This window comes from Fusarium subglutinans, assembly GCF_013396075.1.
Source record: "Fusarium subglutinans strain NRRL 66333 chromosome Unknown NRRL66333_c0000055, whole genome shotgun sequence".
NCBI lineage: Eukaryota > Fungi > Ascomycota > Sordariomycetes > Hypocreales > Nectriaceae > Fusarium > Fusarium subglutinans.
Window position 1 is genome coordinate 259,812 of NW_023502118.1, and position 21,261 is coordinate 281,072.

Here is a 21,261-nt window from a genome sequence, read left to right on the forward strand (position 1 = left end):
CAATAGGAAAGAAGGTACCTCAAAATACAAAGACATAACCTAGATAACCCAGGTTTTAACCTTAATACTATACCCTAACCCTAATTTTAAGCCTCAAATAACATAGGATTAGCCTTAATTTAACATTAAAAGCTAACCCTAACCCGATATCTTAATTATAGCTAGTTTTAATAGGGATAAAGCTTTTGTATACAGTGCATACACGGTATATCACAGTGCCTAAACTGTGTTGGTAACTTTGATCTCTGTTGCTACTGCACCAAAGTCTCAGGTACCTGTTTGTGCAATTAATAGTACAGTAGGACTCCTAAAAAAAAACCTCTCTCCTTACCTTATTAGGTAACCTTTGGTGTCCGTGCACTCTGCTGCCATATGTCCCGTCCTAGGAGAGGAAAGAAAACTCAGGACCGCGGTCCTAAATAACAAAAAGATTTAGCTAAGATAGCCTAAGCTTAGGTTAACCTTTACCGAATTTATTTTGACACCCTATATCAAGGTCTGTTGTTTTCTTGCTCCCCGAGGCCGTCGTACAGTACATATGATGTGTGTTCCTGGCTGAGCGTTATCTCTAGAGTGTCGAATTAATAGATAGATACCCAAGAACGAACACGCCTGGCTCGTCCGTTGTTGGACGAATATGTCTTTTCCCATGACCTAACGCCCGAATAGTCCTACACGTCCCAACATTGATTTTTGTGCTGAATCCAAGACTTCCAATACCCAAATATGCCAACATTGAATGAGTGTAAGAATCAAATCGCTGTAAATGAAAAAGGAAAATAGGTAAACAGAGAACCTAGTAAAATGCCAAGGCTTGTCAGTCAGCGGCCGATCCAGGGGCCACATAGTACAGTGCCAGATGCGGCGGCAGTATCCCCTATCTATAGCAGCAAATAAGATGACGTCTCAGGCAGGTGTTCTTATGTGCCGCTCATCTCCTGGTCGACTTCCACAGGTTCTGGGAGGTGTCTCTGATCCATGTTATGAATCTTAGTCATATGTCGTTTCCAGTTATCCTTGCGAGGGAATCCCTTTCCTCCTTGCCTTGAGTAGTCGCAGCCTTGCACAGCACAGTGGAACTTTTTCTTTCTCTCATGTCGATCATTGACATGTCGCTGGAGATGTGTCTTGGTCCCGAATCCCTTGCCACAGTTCGGGTAAGGGCATTTGTGATCTTTCGTATGATATCGTTGATGATGCCTATTGGGTTAATGAGCGACTTGTACCAGCCAGGCGATGATAAACTTACTTGAGCTTGTGTGGCTGGTCGAACACCTGGTTACAACCAGGCTCATCACATGCGTGTGAACCATTGCTCGGTGACGGGTTGCTTACAGCGTTTCCTGGTGACACGCTATGTCGGTAGTCTGAAGATGTGCCAGAGTGAGGTGAAGGGGTATCAAGCTGTGTCGCAGGTGTACTGAGCGATGACGGGTTGGTGAATGCCGGTCCAGGCAGGGGGGTAGACGCATCGGAGGGATAGCTTGGGTGTCGAACACTACTGTTGGGGAGAGGACTCAAGTGGTTGGCCGTTGGAATTTCAGACATAGAGATATCCTGGTTGTCATCGACCTCCTCCGTTTTAAACGCTATTTGACTCTGGGTCGGTGTAGGTGAGTGAACTATGGGCACAGGCTGAGGTTGAGGATCACTAGGAGGGAGGGTCAACGGCGACGGCGAGTCCACAGGTCCTTCATGCGTGACAGGCCCTACTGAGGGGGGCGGCTGGTTGGGTGAGGATTGCGATACATATAATTGGTAGTCGTTCCTGTGCCACAATTCGGTTTCTGTCGATGCAGGCATGATGTCCATGGGATTCACAGTACCAGGAGCGGGATGGCTAGGAGGGGATTGAGACGCGTTGAAGTTGAAAGTGGTCGGTGGGGAATCTGGGGGGCTTTGCACAGCCCCCTTTGGCAGGATAGATGGTAAAGCGATCGGGGAGCCCAAGGCTTGGGTAGACGAAGGTACCGGCAAAGAATCGGTCGCCGGAGCAGTCATGTCAGTAGGAGACTCGGTCGGTCCGCCTGCTGTAGTGATCCGTTGAAGACTTCCATCCTGTGCTCTTGGTACGCTTTCGATGTTTCCAGCCAGGCATTCCGATGTTGGTGAATTAAGAGACTGATCGCGCGTGCTCTTGCGACTAAACATCTGTTTTAAATTATATCTCAAAGAGCTCCCACGCGACCATGAACGTTCAGGCTGAGGTCGGGGCTCCTCGGTCGAAAACATGCCAAATGCTTCTGAGGGGACTGATGGGCTATAGTAATCCGCACTGGTCCCATTAAGAACAGCACGGGGTGCATCACCAATAGACTGCGGCATGTACTCTTCATGATGATTCTCATCGGAGCCGAATGGTGCTGAGCGCGGTATTGAGTCTTTGGCAGTTGGCTGGGCATTTCCAAAGCCATAGGAAGGCAAATTTGTTTCGATTCGGGGAACATAGTCTGGTTGACCTTGCCCATTGATTTGCTGCAAAAAGCCATCGTGGGCTGTCCAATCTAAGTCTTTGACAGATCCATCAACTCCCCCACGCGTATTTTCTCCTGAAGGTTTGAAAGAGTCTTGTGAGGACAGGCGGCGTTGATTGTCATCTATGCCCGGGGCTCCAGTTGCTGGAACTTCGCCAGTCTCCGGGTCGTTCGTGTCCGGGGGGCCGTGAAGAGATGTTTGTTTTCGGCGTCTGATGCGGCGGATGATAAAGGGATACGAGCAAAGAACAACGAGGGCAATGCCCACGATAACACCAACAACAACACCCGCGATTCCTCCATCGCTGAGCTGGCGTTTCAACACGACGCCTCTGGTTTCGAGATTACCCATCGCATAGCTCTTCCTCCGACTTAGACATCGCAGAGTATCCATCTAATTAGACCGCACTAGGTTCGAGGAATAAGTAGCGGATAGGGAGGTAGCCAGCAGCGACCAGCAAGAGCTAATAGTAGCCGAGAACTGGGACACCTAATCGAGTAGTGATGCTTCTTTTCGTATTGCTGGGTTAGGTCAATGGGGCGGGGTGGCCGGTATAATACTGGATGCTCGGGACTTGGGAGGCCGCCGTCGCAGTCGCGCGAGACACAGCGAGCCCCGTGGAAGGCTTGTGCTTTGTTGAAAGGGTCTAGTCGATGAATCGGAAGATATGGCGGGGATTAAGGGATGATCACTTTAGCTGTTAGATAGTTAGTGTACTCATGATCGATCGTTGGGAGAGACAGATTCATGCATGAGTGAGATGCAATGGCATAGCGGAATCCGGGGGTGGTCGTCAGCGGCCAAGCGCAAAGCAACGGCCCTCTAGAGCGAGCACCTTCTGACAATTGGTTTTTATCGCGCCTTTTCAGGGCTCCAACGTCCTCAACTGCCCATGGCACCAGGGCGCAAGAAAACTTCCGACGTTAGAACAGGTTGTCAAAATTACACGGTCTAGCTTTCACTAGATCTAAGATGAATTATGCCTGTATCTTTTTGTTCCTTAGCTCAGTTTTCTTGCCTCCCCTTGCCAGATCAAGGTAGCTCAACCGGGGCGAGATTTCATTGGACATGGGCGGTTATTTAGGCCCCTCTTCCCGTCCGAAGCTCCGTCAGTCTAAGCCACACCCTCATCTCGGCTTAGTGTCAACTCGCCCCTGGCGTCATCAGGGTCATCCAGTTTCAACACAATCACTTGTTTGACTTCAACGGTGCTGTCTATAATTATCAACTTATCTATCTATCTCAATTCCTACGTCAAGGTCTTTTCTCTCTTTTTGATTGAAGATGAGCAGTATTAGCAACAATCGCATCGTCACATCGGGAGACGATGTCACTGTTCCCTGTTTTCATTCGACCGCGGGTTTCGTTAAACAGCTGGTCTCAAGCTACTGGCCCCATATAATGCCGATGATAATTTGCAGCCAAGTTCTATAAATAAATGCATTTGTGAATACCTAGGTATCGAAAGAGCAAAGATTACTCAGAGAGCCATCAAATTGGCTGCATAATGAATGTCCTCCTTGCTCAAGCCTACAGCATTAGATCTGACAGCTCTGTATTTACAAGATGTTCTTATTCGCTGGCCCTACAAGCCAAGACTCAGCCCCGTCCTCTCCAGTGTTCGTGACCGAGCGGGAGCAAGGCAAGGATTGAGAATTGGCACCATTTCGGATCAGTCTGATTGGCACTGATCATGCGAGATTATTGTCATTCCGTTACTCTCGTCCGTGATAAAATGTAACTATTACCCATCATAACAAATAGGATCCGTGACGGGGTTTGGAAATATTAGAAATAATAGTTAGTTGAATTCAAAGAGTGGACCGGCCTTTGATAAAAAGGATGTCTTGGATGACGGACCCTTGGGTCACTGTTCTATCTACGTGCCTATACCTAGGGAGGGGGGGGTTTTGGACATCGGTTAGTAAACAGAAAAGAGTGTCATGGTTTTTTTCGCCTGATAAGATTATGTTAGCCTATTGTGACAGAATGTCAAGGATAATAAAATAACTTGGACAGTCTTTCCTCCATTTAACCCCCTCCTGCGTAGGTAGATACTCCATTGGACCCTTATTCTTGGCTTCTCTTCCATGGTAATGTCCTGAGCCAATCCCGGTTTATTCATGTCAGCACTGTCAGTCGTTGCGCTGAACATTCCAGTCCCATTTCGCATCGTCTTAGAGAAAGTGAAGACATGGACAAGGCATTTATTCCCGTTTCTAAATTTAACATTCATGCTTCACAAAATCCCGATCTTGTTGCCAAGCCATTTCCCCCACCACACCGACCCCAGTGTGGCTCGATTGCCTCCAAGACACTTCACACTACTAAGCTCCCTAGTCCATCGGATATGGAGTACTGTGTGACCTTGTTTTGACTTCATCTCTTGACTAAAGGGAAGCGAGTAGCAATATTTGTTGACGATTTCTCTTTCATTCAACGTTTTCTAGACAACAACGTACAGGCTTCGATAGACTTCTGCTTTGGTTCAACCCAACATCCTTTAATTAACAAAAAGACAGACCCAATTTGTCCTATCAACCAACTGAACTTCAAGTGCTCAAACAGCTACAAACACCGTCAAACACGCTTTTCCTCATCGTCCTCAACAATCCCTCTTGAAGACTTCACAGTTAGACCACGAATAAGCGATCGTTCACAACTGCATCGTTCCAGACCTTTGAGGTGTAATCGGTCGGTACCCGCTTACCCTGACGGATGCGAAAAGTCATTGCAGGGTGCATCAGAACAATTTCCGCTTGTCTGGCTCTGGTTATCGCCACGTTGAGGCGCTGTGCCTCGTCCATGAAGCCGGGCTTCGTGGTTCTCACCATATCGAGGAAAACCACATCTGCCTGGTTACCTTGAGCCTTATCCACCGTCAAAACCTCTGTCCTCTCCTGCCACTCAACTGGCCATCCTTTAACCACGTGTGCATACTGACGCATGGAGACACTGTATGGTGTCTGAATCATCACACGCCCGGGCTGCTTACTGTCCGTGATCGTTCGGAATGCCGGGTCCTGCAAAAGCTTTTGGACTTCAGCCAAGACCCAGCGATGATTCACAGGGTTCCAGAAACTGTGACAATGGTTTTCTTCTTTGCTCGCCGAAAGGGCAACAATAGCCCGGTTCGCGTTCAGCCTTTTTCCACTACCAAGGGCTTCAAGGTGCCGTCTCAGGTAGCTAACCGTTTCCGGGAACTGCCTCGATGATGGGTAATCAGATGACATCTTTCCGCCATAGAAGAGATCCGACGGCAGCTTGTGCAAATTCCCGTGGGCTCGCTTGTTGATCAACAATGAACAATTGATCGCCCCCATTCTATGGGCCCTTTCCATGAGACTAAGACGCAGCTGCTCAGCATATGGATTCACCTCAAGTCCTTTCTTCAGGGCATCGCGTGGATCGCCGCTCTTCACGAAAGGTCGAGTCTGTTTGACATCACCCGTGAATATCCAAGCAATCGGCTCGAAGAAGGCGATAGGTATGAGCGTCGTCAGCTCTCTGGCATGAGGTGCTTCATCCATGAAGATGATGTCTGGCTTGAAAAGCCTAGCGAAGCCGCCATATGCGGCCACGGGTGTCGTGGCTATGAAGTCTGCCTGCTTCAAAACCGCAGTGTACAGTTTCGTGATCTCATTGCGCAGACATTTCCAGTCGTCATGGTGCAAGACTTCCTCGGCCTCCATTCTCGTGAGCACCTTCTTGAGCACCACAAAACCACCATGCTTGTGCTTTTCATAGTAGTCCCAGGCAGCTTCATCAAGTGTTGGCGCCTTGTTGGTGTTTCTGCCGGTATTCAAAGTCTTTGCAATGTTTGCAGTTGTCAGAAACTTTCTTGTGAAGTCTGTTTGCTGCTCGAAGTCTTCTGCTTGGTTCTTGCTCAGTTTCTCGCTGTTCTTGATTTCGTAAGGCCAACCGTGCATTCGAATGATGCGAAGGTGAAGACCACAGTCCTTTGCCAAGTTCAAGTAGCGGTCCGCAGCATCATCGACAGTTTTGTTGAGGTCAACCAGAAATAGAATGGGGTTATAACGTCTCTTCGCGCCTGGACGACGTACTGACTGAATCAGAGCAGAAACGACCATGTTCCACTCGGTCTTACCCGCACCGGGACATCCATTCACAAAATAGAGACCGCTCGGTATAGCCTTTAGTCCCTGGAATGCGGCTACGTGGTCCTTGTTAAAGGATCGGAATCGTCGCAGAAGGTTCTTCCGAACCCTATGATCTGGGTGATGCGGGTTCTGGAGGTGGGGGAATATCCCGTGGAGATCGATAGCAGCCGCCGTGTTTGGTCGCTTGAATTCAAGTATTGTCTCAAAAGCAGCCTTACACTTTGGGCTGACCTGTCGACTTTCAATTTGGCAACCTCCAGTTAGGCGATGCAGTGCGGCTAGTTCGGCCTCGTAAGTATTCGAAAACGTCTCCCATGTGATGAAGACATGTTTTTGACTCGGCGGATCCAAGGTTATGTGTTCAAAGTCGTCGAGTGCAGCGGCTGTCTTCATATGATCCATGAGCTCGAGGATCTCTTGGTCGCCTTCGACGTTCTTCACCGCACGTGGCACTTGGACGTTGAAGGCCGCACAATTCACGACTTCTGGGCCGACGATGGTCTCCATATCCTCATACGGGTTTTTTACGCGTGTTGCTGACAAGTTGACGAGAGAGTAGGTCTTGTTCGAAAGATTTATTCTTTCTTCAAACTCGATGCGGAAGTTGTCAGTGAGCGCAGGAAAGATGACCTCTTCGCATTGTTTAGGAACCGGGACAAGGAGGAGCCACGTCGTGGTGAAAGAGTTGCCCAAGGATTCAATTTGACCTATGGGCCAGGCCTTGAAGGGGGTTCGAAGATCATTGAATCGTTTCAATATAGTCTCCTCATTTCGTTGTTCGATCATAGTGCCATTCTCGTGTCTGATCACATACTCGCTCACAGACAGGGTGTACAGTGGTTCCAGTGGCTTCTGAAGCACAATGTCAGTGACATAATTCACAGGGCTGGATGGCCCAAACTCACATTTCCGGACGTAGGAACACTTCTTCCGACAGGGGCCGATACGAGGGAAGCAGATGATGCCATATCGGAACAATAGCAACAAGTCGTGATAGCAGCGAGTTTCTGAGGCTCATTAAAGAATCGAAAGGAGAATGAAAAGAAAAAGTGGAAGTGGGAGACGATGGTCCCTTCTAGCTACCTAATCTCAGGCAGAAGCTTGCAAGGGTGAAGAAAAGAAGAGGGAAGGAGGAGAGGCGTTTGCACTCGCCGTTTGTTATAAGAAGGTGCTCATGTAGGGCTCCCGCGGCAGGCACCCGACGCGCAGCTCCGCACTGCGCGCCAGCTGTGAATCACTGTCAAAAGTCGGAGGGAGTTTTTTGAGGGCAGCGAGAGAGAAGGCAGTGGTAGCAGGTGTTAGGTGCTTACTTACGCACCTGTTCAGGGTCGGCTCTCTCTTATAAAGGGTACCTTATCTCAGAGCGTAGGTATGTGCCAAGTAAAGTACTAAAGTACTAAGGAAGGTACCTTAGAAGTTAGGTAATGTTATCAAACATTAGTATTCGTGACGGCTACCTTAAGTACGAAGGTAGGTATCTATGGATCTATAGCTCGAACAGAACAGTTATCTACCACATCGTGCCCTTTCCAAGGAGAAAAACTGTCATCTAGTTTCTAGGCTGCTACAATACGAAGCCAGGAACCACTAATCTCGTTCTCCGTAACATGTTGTCTTGATCAAACCTGCTCAGGAGCTAGGTCAAGTCAATCACCATGTCCTCGACTGCCCAAGGGTCTCTGCCGCGTCGATGTTGCGGCATATCGAAAGTCTCAAAAATATTTCGGTCCATCATATCCAGAGAGTGGCGTGACCTATCCTCAGAATTATCTGTAAGATTGGCTGTTGTGTCGGAATCATCCTCAATGAGGATGGCGTCCTGGTTGTTGTTGAATGGCTTCATGCGGTCTTCGTTCAAGAGCCATTGTTCTAAGTGCTTGTAGAGAACACGGACCGTGTTTGGGGGAAATGCGTTTCCAATTTGCCGTTTGATGGATGTTTTAGTACCGAAGAACTGATGTGACTTGGGAAATCCCTGCAAGCTTGCATGCTCTCTGAGAGTGAGCTTTCGTGAGCCGTCAGGGTAGTAGAAGTAACTTCCGCCAGTGGTGATAGTCCCTGCCAGGCGTTCTGGGTCATATGGCACCCGTGGTGGATCAAAATACTGGACATCGTCAAGGTCATGAAGATCGTCTCCAGCGCGGATGCCCCTTAGCGCCTTTCCGATGCTATTGTAGGGCAGCAATCCGTTGCCGCCATCCTGACTGTGTGTAGCCTTGGGGAAGGTCGGAAGTCTCTCTCCAGGTGCGGCGGCAATTATGATTAGGCGTCTCCGGTCTTGAGCAGCTCCCCATGTGCAAAGCCTTATGACTTTCCAGCGTATGGAGTAGCCATGCTGTGTGAAGTCTCCGAGGAAGCCATTGAAGTACTCCTCGTGCCGGTCATGCGTGAGCCCGAATGTTTGTTCCACAGTGATAATACGGGGGCGCAGCTTCTTGAGGAGTTGATTGCAGCCATATAACGCAAAAATATTTGCATCATCATGTTCTGATGCGTGCGTGTGTGCTGGCGAAAAGAATTGACATGGCGGAGAAAAATGTAGAACATCAACTCGCATATGGATCGTCTGCGCACTAGATAGAAACTGGTCAAGGGACATCTTGAATAGTTCGGTTTCAGGGAAATTTGCTTGGTAGGTATCCCAAACCTCTGGTGCTTTATCCAACGCATATCGGACTTTGAAACCAGCCATAAGGGCTCCTCGCGATACTCCGCCAGCACCGGAACAAGAGTCAAATATCGTGTACTGCTGACCGTGGCTTCGATCTTCTTCGTTGGGCCGCTCAGACTCCAGGTCGATATAGTGACTGGCTGAAAAGGGGTTCCATGAGCCTCCTTTGGCGGTAGTTCCTCGCCATCTGTTGCGGAGTATCTCGTTGGAAATTCTATATTCTCTCCGTGAGACTTCGCTGGGGTCAATACGAGCAAGAGATTCTTCATCTTGCTTCCGACGGTTCCCTTGTCCAGCATAACAAACCTCCAGCTTCTAGCGGCAGGTCAAGTGCGTGGACTGCACATTCGGTCGGCCCCTTTCTGCGGGATATTGTGGATTGAAGACAGCCCGGTTGAAATTGGGGTATTTGGCGTTGGTTATCAGCAGAGTGTGCATTTGAACCACTTGTGATGCACTGATGTCTGTTGCTTCTTCGTGGTTCGTGTCATCATCTCGACATATGAGCATGCAGACTTCATTTGGCTTCTTTGGAAGCTTTGCTAAAGCCGAACGGTTTCTCAGGAAGGGTGTGCCACGGATTTTGATCGCATTTGTAGACCGGCATCGAACCAGAATTTTGACCAGAATGAACTCAACAAGATATTTTCCGTGAAAGAATGGGCGCACTTCAAGAAATGAACCTGCTTGTATAGTCGTATTCAGTAGCCTTACTGCCTTGAGCTCGAGTTCACCCTGTTTGAGAGGATGGGCTGAGGTATCTGAGTGACTGCTGGTATCCTCATCTCCAATTGTGCAAGATGAGAGACGCCTTCGATGACCAAAGGTCCCACGATATTCTTGAGAAATAAATAAAACGTCATCAGTCTCTTGATGCGCCTCAATATCGATTCTTTCACAAGGCATATTTAAGAATCGACCTCAGCCTAGCGAGCAAAAGAAATGTCTACGTCGCTCCGCGTTAGTTCACTGTGACTCACAATATGGGAAAGAAAAGATTATAATTGCATACCCGAGCAAACGAGGCAGTTGTTGCCTCAGGCCAGTGAATAGAGTGTGAAAAAGCGATGGTTGGTTGCAGGAGAGAAAGCGAGAGAAGCATTTTATTGTATCAGAAGCGGTTAGGTCCTCAAGTTTAAGTAAATTCCTTGGTATCTGGGGCAACATGTATCTTTCTCTGAAAATATTTGGTTCGTGCAATATGACCTATGGGTCGTTTGTCCCGTCAAAGCTCTTATCCGTCATGAAACCTTGGTATAAGTACTATTGACCAGTTGAGGATTTATATTGAAACAATCATTATGTTCTTGTGACCTGCATCGTATTCTCGTGGCGCTTGTGCTACAGCTCTATTACAGGACCTGATATATATGCTTCCTTTAGGTATCATTGCATCAGTGTCCCAGGCGCCGTCTTTTACATGCGCTTGTGTGTGCATAGGGAGACCATCCGCTCTATCTATCGGTTATGCCACACCGAGAAATAGCTCACCAGCGTCTTATAGAATCAATGGATCTTGTAGCTCCGTTAGAGCTCTTCAATCGATGTTCCAGTCCAGCAGTGTTCACTATTTGGGCAGTGTACATCACATATAAACCGCACAAGACCTGCTGGCTATGTTACTCAATCTAAAAACATGCATACCACAACTATATTAGCTATCAAATAACGCCATCTGGCCTGACTGGCTCTAGCGTATGTTCAATAGCTTCTGATGATAGATCCAGTGGCTAACGGGTTCGTATTGCAAAGGTGTTGTGAGGCAGTGGAAGGCACTTGAATGTGATGAATGAGTTCACCGCCGTTCAGATGGAGCTCCAAAAGCATAGCCAGATTCATTCATGTCTCTAAATGCTTCCCTGGGCCATTTGCTGAGCTCTATTCGGAATCTCCTTGATTCAGCTGACTGATGTTGGAACATTCTTAACGCATCTTATTAACAAAAGCTGTCACTGAGCCCTGATTGGGTATGATGGAAGTTGGGGTAGTGATAATTTGTGATCCCTTAGAGAAAGAAAGACAAAGGAGTTATGGAGGTTGAAGTAATAATTGAAGAACATAATAAATGTATTCATTGTGTTTTGATGCTCCTTGATGTTGCTGTCTCAAGAGCGGATGGCACAGGGTAAGTAAAGGGGACTACGACTAACTGTTTGACCAGTTTCGATTAGGTACCTACCTAAGGTACCTAGTTCAGTGGATCCCGTCCTGGCAGAGCAGCGATTTGCAGGATGGAGATAGACCCCAGCGATCCTTGTGTCGACTGTTGAGGTCATTGATGCGATCAACTATAAGTAGGTAATCACAAAACTGATCAAACACTTACCATGGCCAGAACAAAAATGAGTACCCTTCTGAAATAGAACATCAAAAGATTGCCTGCTCTTGTGGAATGAAAAGCTATTTGCTATTTGCCGTCAAGCTTTCGACACCCCTGCACCCCTGTCCGAGCCTATTTACATCATCTCCAAGCTTTCGTCACTTCCACACTTCCACAGCTTCTGCGCAAGTCGAGATGGCTGCTCGAACTTTACGAAAACGTAAGGTTGCTAGTGGAGGGGAGGTGCCCACGAAGAGAATGAAGACCGGGAGGAAGAACAAGGACCAGGTGGAAGATGAGTATTTGGATGACCTTCCACACAATCTGGGACCAGTTCGTGTTCCCCGGAAGAACATTGAAACGATTCCTACACCCCCAGAAAATTTGGAAGAGACACAGGACTTGAAGAGAAGTACCAGAGTCGGAGATATCTCACCTGTGGCCAAATCAGGGATGAAAGCTGTGAAGCAAGGTTCGACCCAGGTCACGGAGTTGGCAACCCGAAGATCCCTTCGCCCAAGGAAATCGACATCGAAATCCTCATACTTCGAATCTGATGACGAGACAATAACTAAACCTCAAGTCAAGTCCACCCCCCTAAAGATGGAGGTCAAGGATGAGGATCTCCAGGTGGCAATGGAAGCACCAGTTCGGAAAACGGCCAAAAAAACGAAGGATAACCCGTATGGACTTACTCCTGGCATGACGCCCTTTCCAGAGTGGAACGCCCCATCAGCAGAAGAATGTGAAGTGGTCTATCGCCGACTGGCAAAAATACACGGAGAGGCCAAAGCCCCCGAGAAGATACCAGCGCCATCTTTGGAAGTGTCGGGTTGCGGAGAGGTACCATCTGTTCTCGATGCCTTGATTCGTACCCGCCTAAGCGCGAACACCTCCAACCGCAACTCAAGTGCAGCATTCAGGGGGCTGGTGGCCACATTTGGCACTGTTGACAAAGGTATCGGAAAAGGCAGTGTTGACTGGAACAAGGTCAGAATTGCTCCTTTGCCCACCATCGTTGAATCAATCAAGACAGGTGGCTTGGCTCAGGTCAAGGGCAAGGACATCAAGGCAATCCTGGAGTTAGTTCATGAAGAGAACACCAAACGACGAGAGGCATTTATGCAAGAGAAGAAAGGGGGGAGCTTGTCTGGTATTGCCGGAGCGGACAACAAAACTCAGGGTCAAAAAGATCTTGAAATCTTGAAGACAGACCAAGATATTCTTTCGCTAGACCATATACATGGGATGGCTCCTGATGAAGCCATGCAGACACTCACTAAATTCCCTGGCATTGGCGTCAAGACAGCATCTTGCGTTATTCTCTTCTGTCTCCAACAACCTAGCTTCGCAGTCGATACCCATGTTCACCGCATCAGTGGATGGTTGAAATGGATACCCCCCAAAGCCACTCGAGATCAAACATTTAGTCATCTGGAGGTGCGCATCCCCAATCATCTGAAGTATGGATTGCACAAGCTGTTCGTCCAACACGGACGAAGTTGTATCCGCTGTAGAGCAAACACAAGCGAGGGGAGCGAAGAATGGAATAAATCAAAATGTCCTCTTGATGGACTGATGGAGCGAACAGGGAAGAGACAGTATGGAGGGAAAGCAGGATTGAAGAAGCAGCTGAAGGAAGAGGACAGTGATTAAGTGCCTGTGGTTAGATAATTGGGGGTAAGGCTGTTTTCATCAAATAAGTTGCACCTCTTTAGCATTTCGTGCAACTATGTTTCTTACACATGCAATGCATTATCCTACCTGTGTCCTATCACAAGCCACTTCAGCAACCATTTCACCCAAATTAGACATCAGTGGCTTAGGTGCCTTGTCAGCCAGCGACGAACGGCCCGCTATTTTTCATTAAACCCCCTGCACAAAACGCGGCAACCCAAGCGCGTCAAAGCCCGGCCAGTTTCTGACCTAGCGTTACAACTATTTTCCTATCCTACCTGATCTTCTTCTTTCCTATTGCTCCGTAGGCTCATTGCCTCACTGGTATACAAGCTCCGACAGGATATCAAGGGACTTCATACATTCTCTGCGACCCGGCCTTTCATTCGCATCCCTGTTCTATCTCCTAGGGTTGTCCCGCAAACTGTCAGGCACTTAAGGAACGGGTTGTTTGATTTTGGAGCCAGAGTGCCCCAGCAACGATCCCTCAACTCAACTTCGATTTTTTCGACCACCACCACCAACCAACTTTCAACTCGTTGCGACAAGTTTGAAGATACCCTTCTCTTCACCGGATGCGACCCTCGCTACACTTGGCAATAAATTGTCGCAACCTCATGAAAATCCGACTTCCCACAGCACCCCCGAACCCTTTGTTTTAGTCACGATCCCAAGAGATGCGCCAACGTACCTGCGAACCCTACAATGGATCTTCATGAGCAACTCAGCCAATGGTACGAGAAGATTCAACGCTTCGACGAGGAATGCCATCTCCTGTGCCCACGCATCAACGACGAGGATAATGAAAACTACAAACTCATGGACGACCCCGACTCATCGATTACGCAAGAAGAAAAGAATAATCGGATTAAGGCAGGAAAGGAGCGACTAGAAGTCACATACTGGAATTGCCTGATTTTCGGCTTCGATCAATCAAGCCAAGGGAAATGGGGAGAGCAGCTCAGCGAAAGGCTTAACGGTTGCTTAAAGCATTGCGCAGATTGTGTCTATAATTGGCATATGCAACGCAGAGAACTCTTGCAGCAATTCCAAGAACGATGGAACGAAGAAGTTGTAGTCGATATTCGGTCGATGTTGGAGCAGAGAGATGTTGAACGAATCGACCTAAGCCTCCGATGGGCTAAGGGGTTTATTGAGAAGATCATTTCAGAAGGCTCTACTTTCAAGAAATCCCAACTCGGTGAGCATCTACCCGAGGTCCATATCTCTATATACGAGGCACTATGCTGCATGCCGTATATGGAGGATGCTGATCGAAGGATGACCTTTCAGTATGTTTTCCAGCGACTTCAAGGGAAAAGTGGCCTCAAGCTTGGGACCAAGGAGCCTTTGCCTGGAATGACCTACTTTATCTTTGATCTCAAAAACCAGGATCGCCGAAAATGGGCAACAGATAACTATCGAAACCTTGACAGCAATAGTATGACATTAGAACAGTTCGACTGGGCTGTGAGCAATGGTCTGACAAGGGCGATTGAGGATATTTCCAAAAAAGAGGCTTCAGCTGTGGACTCATGGCCTGAAATGGCGCAATTCTGGGAAGGATTCAATGAAATTCTAAGGACCTTGACTGCGGACGTCATTCTGCAGCGGTTGCGGAATCTTGAACTGACCGGCACAATCAGTCACATCTACGACCTTCTGTTCCGCCATATCCAGTTCTGCCCTGCAGAGAGTGTCTTGGTGATGGCCATCACAATCCTCACAAACTTTCTAAAGAAGGCACCCAGGGCTTTTTGGGATGTTATCGGCGATGCCCGGCCAAATGTTATCGCTGACCTAATCTTTGCGAGTCCCGGATACAAGAATCTCCTTCGTCAATCTTTAGAAGACTGCTGGACTGGCTACGATGGTAGCATTTCCCGTGGCCCCTTTCCCACGTCTTGGATTGACCCATGGCTCCAGTCAGTCGGCCGCGATCGCAGGTATAACGCTTGCGAGATCTTAATGCACACTCTCTTCGAATCACTTGCGAGAGACGAGACTATTGGGGAACCGGGCCGCGCGGCGTGTATCCGAGCTGGATTTGATGCTTTACAGCTTACCATATCAACCTTTGTCGACCCAGAGACGAAGATTGGCGCGGGAACCACTCATCTCTACGCATGCTGTGCATTCAACCTCGTTATGAAGTACAAAGACATCATGCTCCGGAATTTGCGTGCCCCTGGCGATGAAAGGGAAGGCTGGGTCACCTTTCAAGTAGCAAATGCAGCTAAAAAGGTCATGCAAGCTGCCATGAAACTCGATATGAAAGTCTTCGCGGAGGAGTATATAGCTTGCTTGGAGGGCAGCCAGCTGCAATCCGCTGTCACCCGAGACTCAAAAGCTTTCTGGCAAGGTATCATTGAGATGTTCGATTTGTCAACCGAGCAGGTCGATCTTGCGAGAGATATTGTCTTGTCGCTAGAGCCCTTGATTGGTGTGGAACAGATCAGGGCCTTGAAGAGCGACGATAAACTGAGTGATTCGAGCAAGAACTTCAACAAGTCTCTTGCTGCAACAATGGATATTCTTGGGAATCTTCTCGGTCGAATGTCCGAAATAGATCCTGCCACAGACCTGAATACCTTTTTTGACGATCGCCTGGCTTTCCAAGGTACTATTACACTCTCTACCCATGGAGAAGCAGGACTTGCTGAAGCAGCTGCTCAGCTGCTGAAGAGCTGGACCGGAGAGATTTCCCAGAGCGGCGCCTTCGAGCAAATGTCACAGCTGCACCCTGAACAGACCCTCTCCTCCATAGTATGGGTCCTAGAGCGAGTTTTGAAACCTCCATACCCCTGGGGTCCCATCAGGCCCATGCTAAATATGAGTCGAGATATCCTCCGTGGTTTGACTGACCCCATATCCGGAGTCTTGCGAGTCAAGACCCTTGAGCCTATGTCGGCTGCGAAGGTCTTACGTTGGTGGAGTGAACAGTGGCGTTTTGTCTCTACTGCGTGCAGAAACATTGAGGGGTGGTCTCGATACATCCAGAACGCCGTCATGACAGAATTCTGCCGAGAAATCATGGAACTGGCTGAAGCCCTCGTCGCTGAAGATGGTCTCATCACATCGGCGATTTCCAAAGCTTTGAACAAAAGTGAAAAGGATACTATGTCGCAAATTCTTATCCCTGCCAAGCAACACTTTGGTGGAATGGAGAACATGATTCGTCTGAAGGACAAGTGGCTCGTTGATGTCACAGTCAGAGTCTTGTGCAAGATTCTGACCCGACTTCGAGAAAACAACCATGAGATCAACCCTGCCTCCCGCAAGCTTATCACCGATGCTTGCCTACCTACAAATGTCCCGGGCAAGTTTGTCAGGTCAACCAATATGACTGACCAGCAGCGAGCAGAACTTCTTCAAGCCCTGGGACAAACAGATGATGAAATTCAAATCTACCAGCTCGGTGTTGCGCAGACACCATTAGTACAGAGACCCAAACATGGGGTCAAGAAACAAAGCAAACTTGACGCTTGGTCCAAGTCTGGCGCATCATCAAGATCTAATCGTGATGACGTGCTCGATCTCAGCAGGTCTATAGACAGCCCCATGCTTAGGCAGCTGGAGGCCAAGAAAGTTAAGGATCAGGGAAAGTCCAAATCAAAGGCTCAAGCTATGATCAAGCCTAGAACACAGATTGCCCCTGATAAGAAGGAGATCGCGGCGATCAAGGAAGCCAGACAAAAGGCCAAACTTGAAAAAGAGAAGCGCGATGCTGCGGTCATAGCGAACGCCAAAGCTCTCAGGGGAGAAACTGTCCCTGGTGAGGGTTCCGGCTTGCTTAGTCTCGGCCTCATCGGCAAGGATCATGGCCGAAGTGAGATAATGGTAAACAGTTCCGAAGAAGAATCTGATGAAGAGGAAGATGTATCAGATGCCGATAACGAACTAGCTGCCCTTAGTACGGGAGGCCAGACAGCTTTGGAAGAAGCTAACAGGCGGCGCATTGCAAAGGCTTTGCAAGACAAAATGCGTAGACCAGTGAAGAAGGTTAGACAGCAGCGCTCAGTCAAGGATAGGAGAGCCAGAGTCATCCCTCCCATGGACAGGTTACACAACACAGTGCTAGCCTGGGACATTTTCCATGGTGGTAACGATCCACCCAATGGTCCAGCAGCTTCAGAAGTTGCCAACAAGTATTCTGAACCCAGAATGTACCAGGATACCTTTTTTCCCTTGCTTGCCTCAGAAGCTTGGCGCTCTTTTGTCACAGCCAAGGATGAGCTCACGTCTCAGCCATTTGGTATGAAAATTGCAAGCCGTGCGAGCGTCGACAGCTACTTGGAGGCGACCTTCACGATGCCAGTGGTCCAAAGCAGAGAGCGCGGTGTTTTTGAAGGCGATATTCTTCTCATCTCAGAATCGGAACAACCTTTGATCGATCAGACAGCTAGACATTGTTTGGCTAGGGTTCATCGCATCACCTACAAAAAGGAGCTGATCGAGATCACATATCGTGTGGCTTCCCGAAACAACCCCATGACACAGGTGTTGACCCCGAATGTTAGCGTCTTCGGAGTGAAGATCACTAACATGACAACAATCGAGCGAGAATTCGCTGCGCTGGAGAGTATGCCGTATTATGATTTAATGGACGAAATTCTGAATGCTGAGCCGTCTCCTATTCTGCAATATGGAGACGAGAAGATAAACAACTGTATGGACAATTATGCTCTTAACCGGGGACAGGCTATGGCGGTTCTAGGCGCTCACGACAACGACGGGTTCACGCTTATTCAGGGGTAAGTCTCTCGGCCTTGGTCATGACGAAGCTAATATCAGCAGCCCTCCCGGTACTGGAAAAACGAAAACCATTGTGGCCATGGTTGGAACCTTGCTCTCTGAGCAACTGAGTCAACCAGGCAATCAAGGCATTCCCATGGGCGTACCTCTGCGACCGAACAGTGCACCAGGGGCACCCAAACAAAGCCGTTCCAAAAAGCTCCTTGTTTGTGCACCCAGTAACGCCGCCGTAGATGAATTAGTGCTACGTCTGAAGGCTGGTGTCAAAACGATCTCGGGGAAAACCAAGAATATCAACGTGCTACGACTCGGTCGGAGTGATGCCATTAATGCAGCTGTAAGGGACGTCACCCTAGACGAGCTTGTCAAAGCCCGCATGGAGGGTGATCAGATCAAGGATAAAGCCAAAGCCGACCGTGACCAACTCCACGAGAATGCCGGGAAGGTAAAGGAAGAGCTGGGAAAACTGCGTCCCCAGCTGGAAGCAGCAAAGCTCATGGACGATCGAACCCTCTACAACAAGCTATCCCGAGAATTCGACGAACTGAAGCGACGCCAAATGTCCTATGGAAAACAAATCGATGCCGACAAGAGCAGCGGCAATTCTGTAGCCCGAGAGATGGAAATGCGGCGCCGCCAAGTCCAGCAGGAGATCCTCAATAACGCTCAGGTCCTGTGCGCTACTCTGAGTGGCAGTGGTCACGAGATGTTTCGAAACCTGGAGGATGTTGAGTTCGAAACTGTCATCATTGACGAAGCTGCTCAGTGCGTCGAGTTAAGTGCCTTGATTCCGCTCAAATACGGCTGCTACAAATGTATCCTCGTTGGAGATCCTAAACAGCTCCCCCCTACAGTTCTGTCACAGTCAGCGGCGAAGTTCGGTTACGATCAAAGTCTGTTCGTCCGAATGCAGCAAAACCACCCACAATCGGTGCATTTGCTGGACATGCAATACCGCATGCATCCTGAGATCAGCTTGTTCCCCAGCCGCGAGTTCTACGAAGGACAACTCGCCGACGGACAGAACATGCATGAGCTCAGGCAACAGCCCTGGCACAAGAGCGCACTACTTGGTCCCTATCGATTCTTCGATGTCCAGGGTGTCCAGGAGAGGGGCCACAAGGGCCAGTCACTGGTCAACACCAAGGAGTTGGATGTTGCTATACAGATGTACGATCGCTTTAGTAACGAGTACCGCGAATGCGACTTGACTGGCAAGATCGGTATCATCACTCCTTACAAAGCTCAACTTTATGAGTTAAGAAACCGCTTCCGTTCGCGATATGGCGAGAGCATCACCAGCATAATCGAGTTCAACACCACCGATGCTTTCCAGGGTCGTGAATGTGAGATCATCATCTTCTCTTGTGTTCGTGCCAGTTCTACTGGCGGTATCGGTTTCATGACTGATATTCGACGTATGAACGTCGGTCTGACTCGTGCCAAATCATCGCTGTGGATTCTTGGTGACTCGAGAGCGCTTATTCAGGGCGAATTCTGGCGAAAACTTATTGAGGATGCCCAGGCCAGAGATCGCTACACCAATGGCGACGTCTTATCTATGTTTAGGAAGCCCCTCGAAAAGGCAAAGCCGGGCGCTTACCTTCCCCCACCACCCCAAGCTCCGGACCGTGATGTTCCAATGCGAGATGCATCTTTGGGAACGTCGTCACTGCCCTCATCTCGTCCAAACTCACCAAGGGTCGAGGGAGCTCAGCAGCCGACGGCTCCCGCAACTCACATACCTGGCATTGCAGGAGGTGAACCGACTGGGGTTCTGCCACGCTTTGCTGGGCCTCCTGTCATTCATACTTCGTCAAGCAAGCCTCCAGGAGAAGCACGAAAGCGACCTCATGACGGACCAGATTCAAACCAGCCAGTTCCTAAAAGGGTATGCCCACAAACACAACAAATACCTAGAACAAGGTTTTGTAAGCTAATAATCAAACAGATAGCAAGTGACAAGGCTCGGGGCGGTGGACTCATGGGCAAGTTTGGGAATAAGTCGCACCGGCCGCCCAAGGCTCCCACCGACCCTTCGGCAATGTCAGTAATGGGTCTGGTGCCACCTGAGAGACCGCCTGCAGCAACACCAACTGGTCCCTCATTATCAAGCGGACCCCAAGCCCCAACAGGACCCAGAATTCCGACGGGACCTTCAAATCCGGGACCGCAATATAGCAACAACCAGGTATGTCTAAAACTATGAGTTCGATGAGACGCTTTACTTATACTGTCCCCAGCAACGACGCCCACCTTACCCGCCTTCCTCTCGCAAGAAAGGGAAGCCAAATCTCTTTGTCCCAAAGAAACGGTGAATCTCATGACAAAACGATACTCTGTTTTAGCAATCATAGAGGAAGATACATAGTAGATAGCATTTCTGGGCGTTTGAGGTCGTGCATTGTTTCATTTGTACATGGCATCCACGAATAGGGCATAAAGGGCTGCGAAAGTTTTCTCCGGAGGGTTAGGCATTGCTAAACATACGTCACTCCTGGCTTCAGTCAGATAATACAGTGGGCTGGCATGCATCATACATGCGCGGGCTGCCTACAGTGATATGCAAGGGGGCACGAGGCCACCTCTTGTGGTGGCTGGATGGAGAAAAGAATCATTCAGCATTAACCCTGGCCAGCCTGGAAGATTCCGAGGCCAGCTGTCAAGGTCAAGACGCTCAACGAGACTCATGGGGATTTCCGTCAATGCTGGAACAGGAAATGGCAGAGCACTGCATCATTTCCACCATCTCGTCGTCCACAGTTGAGGTTGATCGTGTCACGTGATGTCGTTGAAACAGTGATGTGAATGGAAGTGCATGTTTACGCTGAGCATGGGTCAACTCGCCTAACCGATCGGTAGTGAGGACGATCATCAGCGAACAGGGATCGTGTCATTTCAATAGACAGGGAGAACGACAAGGGACCCTTGTGACGAAAGAAGTCAGGTAATGTCCGATCCTGGTCAAGTTCCGACGGGCAATAGTTAGACAAGGCAACATGTACAGTATACACAATCTTAAGTACTAAAAGGACAATAGTTATATTATAATATAAAGTTATACTAGTTACTATAATGCTTTTCTTAAAAAATATTTTTTTATTTAATTTAAATTATTTAATAATAGTTTTATTAATAATTTATTAAAAAGTTAATTATTTTTATTAACTATACCTTATATATTAGTATTATGACATTGGACAGCATTCTAATCTGTTAGACTAAAATAAGGCAATAATAGC

General features: G+C 48.5%; 5 protein-coding genes across 5 annotated transcripts; 2 read left to right on the forward strand and 3 right to left on the reverse strand.

Annotated features, from left to right (window-relative positions):
- Nucleotides 1–920: 920 nt before the first annotated feature.
- FSUBG_5603 (zinc finger transcription factor ace1) lies at nt 921–2,826 on the reverse strand (the record flags this gene model as incomplete). Its single annotated transcript, XM_036683718.1, has 3 exons — nt 921–1,200; nt 1,250–1,275; nt 1,336–2,826. The coding sequence occupies 3 exons, from the start codon at nt 2,824–2,826 to the stop codon at nt 921–923; spliced, it is 1,797 nt and encodes a 598-aa protein (XP_036538945.1).
- Nucleotides 2,827–5,108: 2,282 nt separating this feature from the next.
- FSUBG_5604 (atp-dependent helicase) lies at nt 5,109–7,564 on the reverse strand (the record flags this gene model as incomplete). The annotated part of the gene is made up of 2 exons (XM_036683719.1): nt 5,109–7,448; nt 7,502–7,564. 2 exons carry the CDS (start codon nt 7,562–7,564, stop codon nt 5,109–5,111), a joined length of 2,403 nt encoding a protein of 800 aa, XP_036538946.1.
- A 668-nt stretch (nt 7,565–8,232) lies between these two features.
- FSUBG_5605 (DNA (cytosine-5-)-methyltransferase) lies at nt 8,233–10,173 on the reverse strand (the record flags this gene model as incomplete). The annotated part of the gene is made up of 2 exons (XM_036683720.1): nt 8,233–9,582; nt 9,982–10,173. 2 exons carry the CDS (start codon nt 10,171–10,173, stop codon nt 8,233–8,235), a joined length of 1,542 nt encoding a protein of 513 aa, XP_036538947.1.
- Nucleotides 10,174–11,782: 1,609 nt separating this feature from the next.
- On the forward strand, nt 11,783–13,243 carry FSUBG_5606 (amidophosphoribosyltransferase; the record flags this gene model as incomplete). Its single annotated transcript, XM_036683721.1, has 1 exon — nt 11,783–13,243. The coding sequence occupies one exon, from the start codon at nt 11,783–11,785 to the stop codon at nt 13,241–13,243; it is 1,461 nt and encodes a 486-aa protein (XP_036538948.1).
- Nucleotides 13,244–13,969: 726 nt separating this feature from the next.
- On the forward strand, nt 13,970–20,337 carry FSUBG_5607 (uncharacterized protein; the record flags this gene model as incomplete). The annotated part of the gene is made up of 4 exons (XM_036683722.1): nt 13,970–18,018; nt 18,062–19,910; nt 19,971–20,210; nt 20,263–20,337. 4 exons carry the CDS (start codon nt 13,970–13,972, stop codon nt 20,335–20,337), a joined length of 6,213 nt encoding a protein of 2,070 aa, XP_036538949.1.
- Nucleotides 20,338–21,261: the final 924 nt, after the last annotated feature.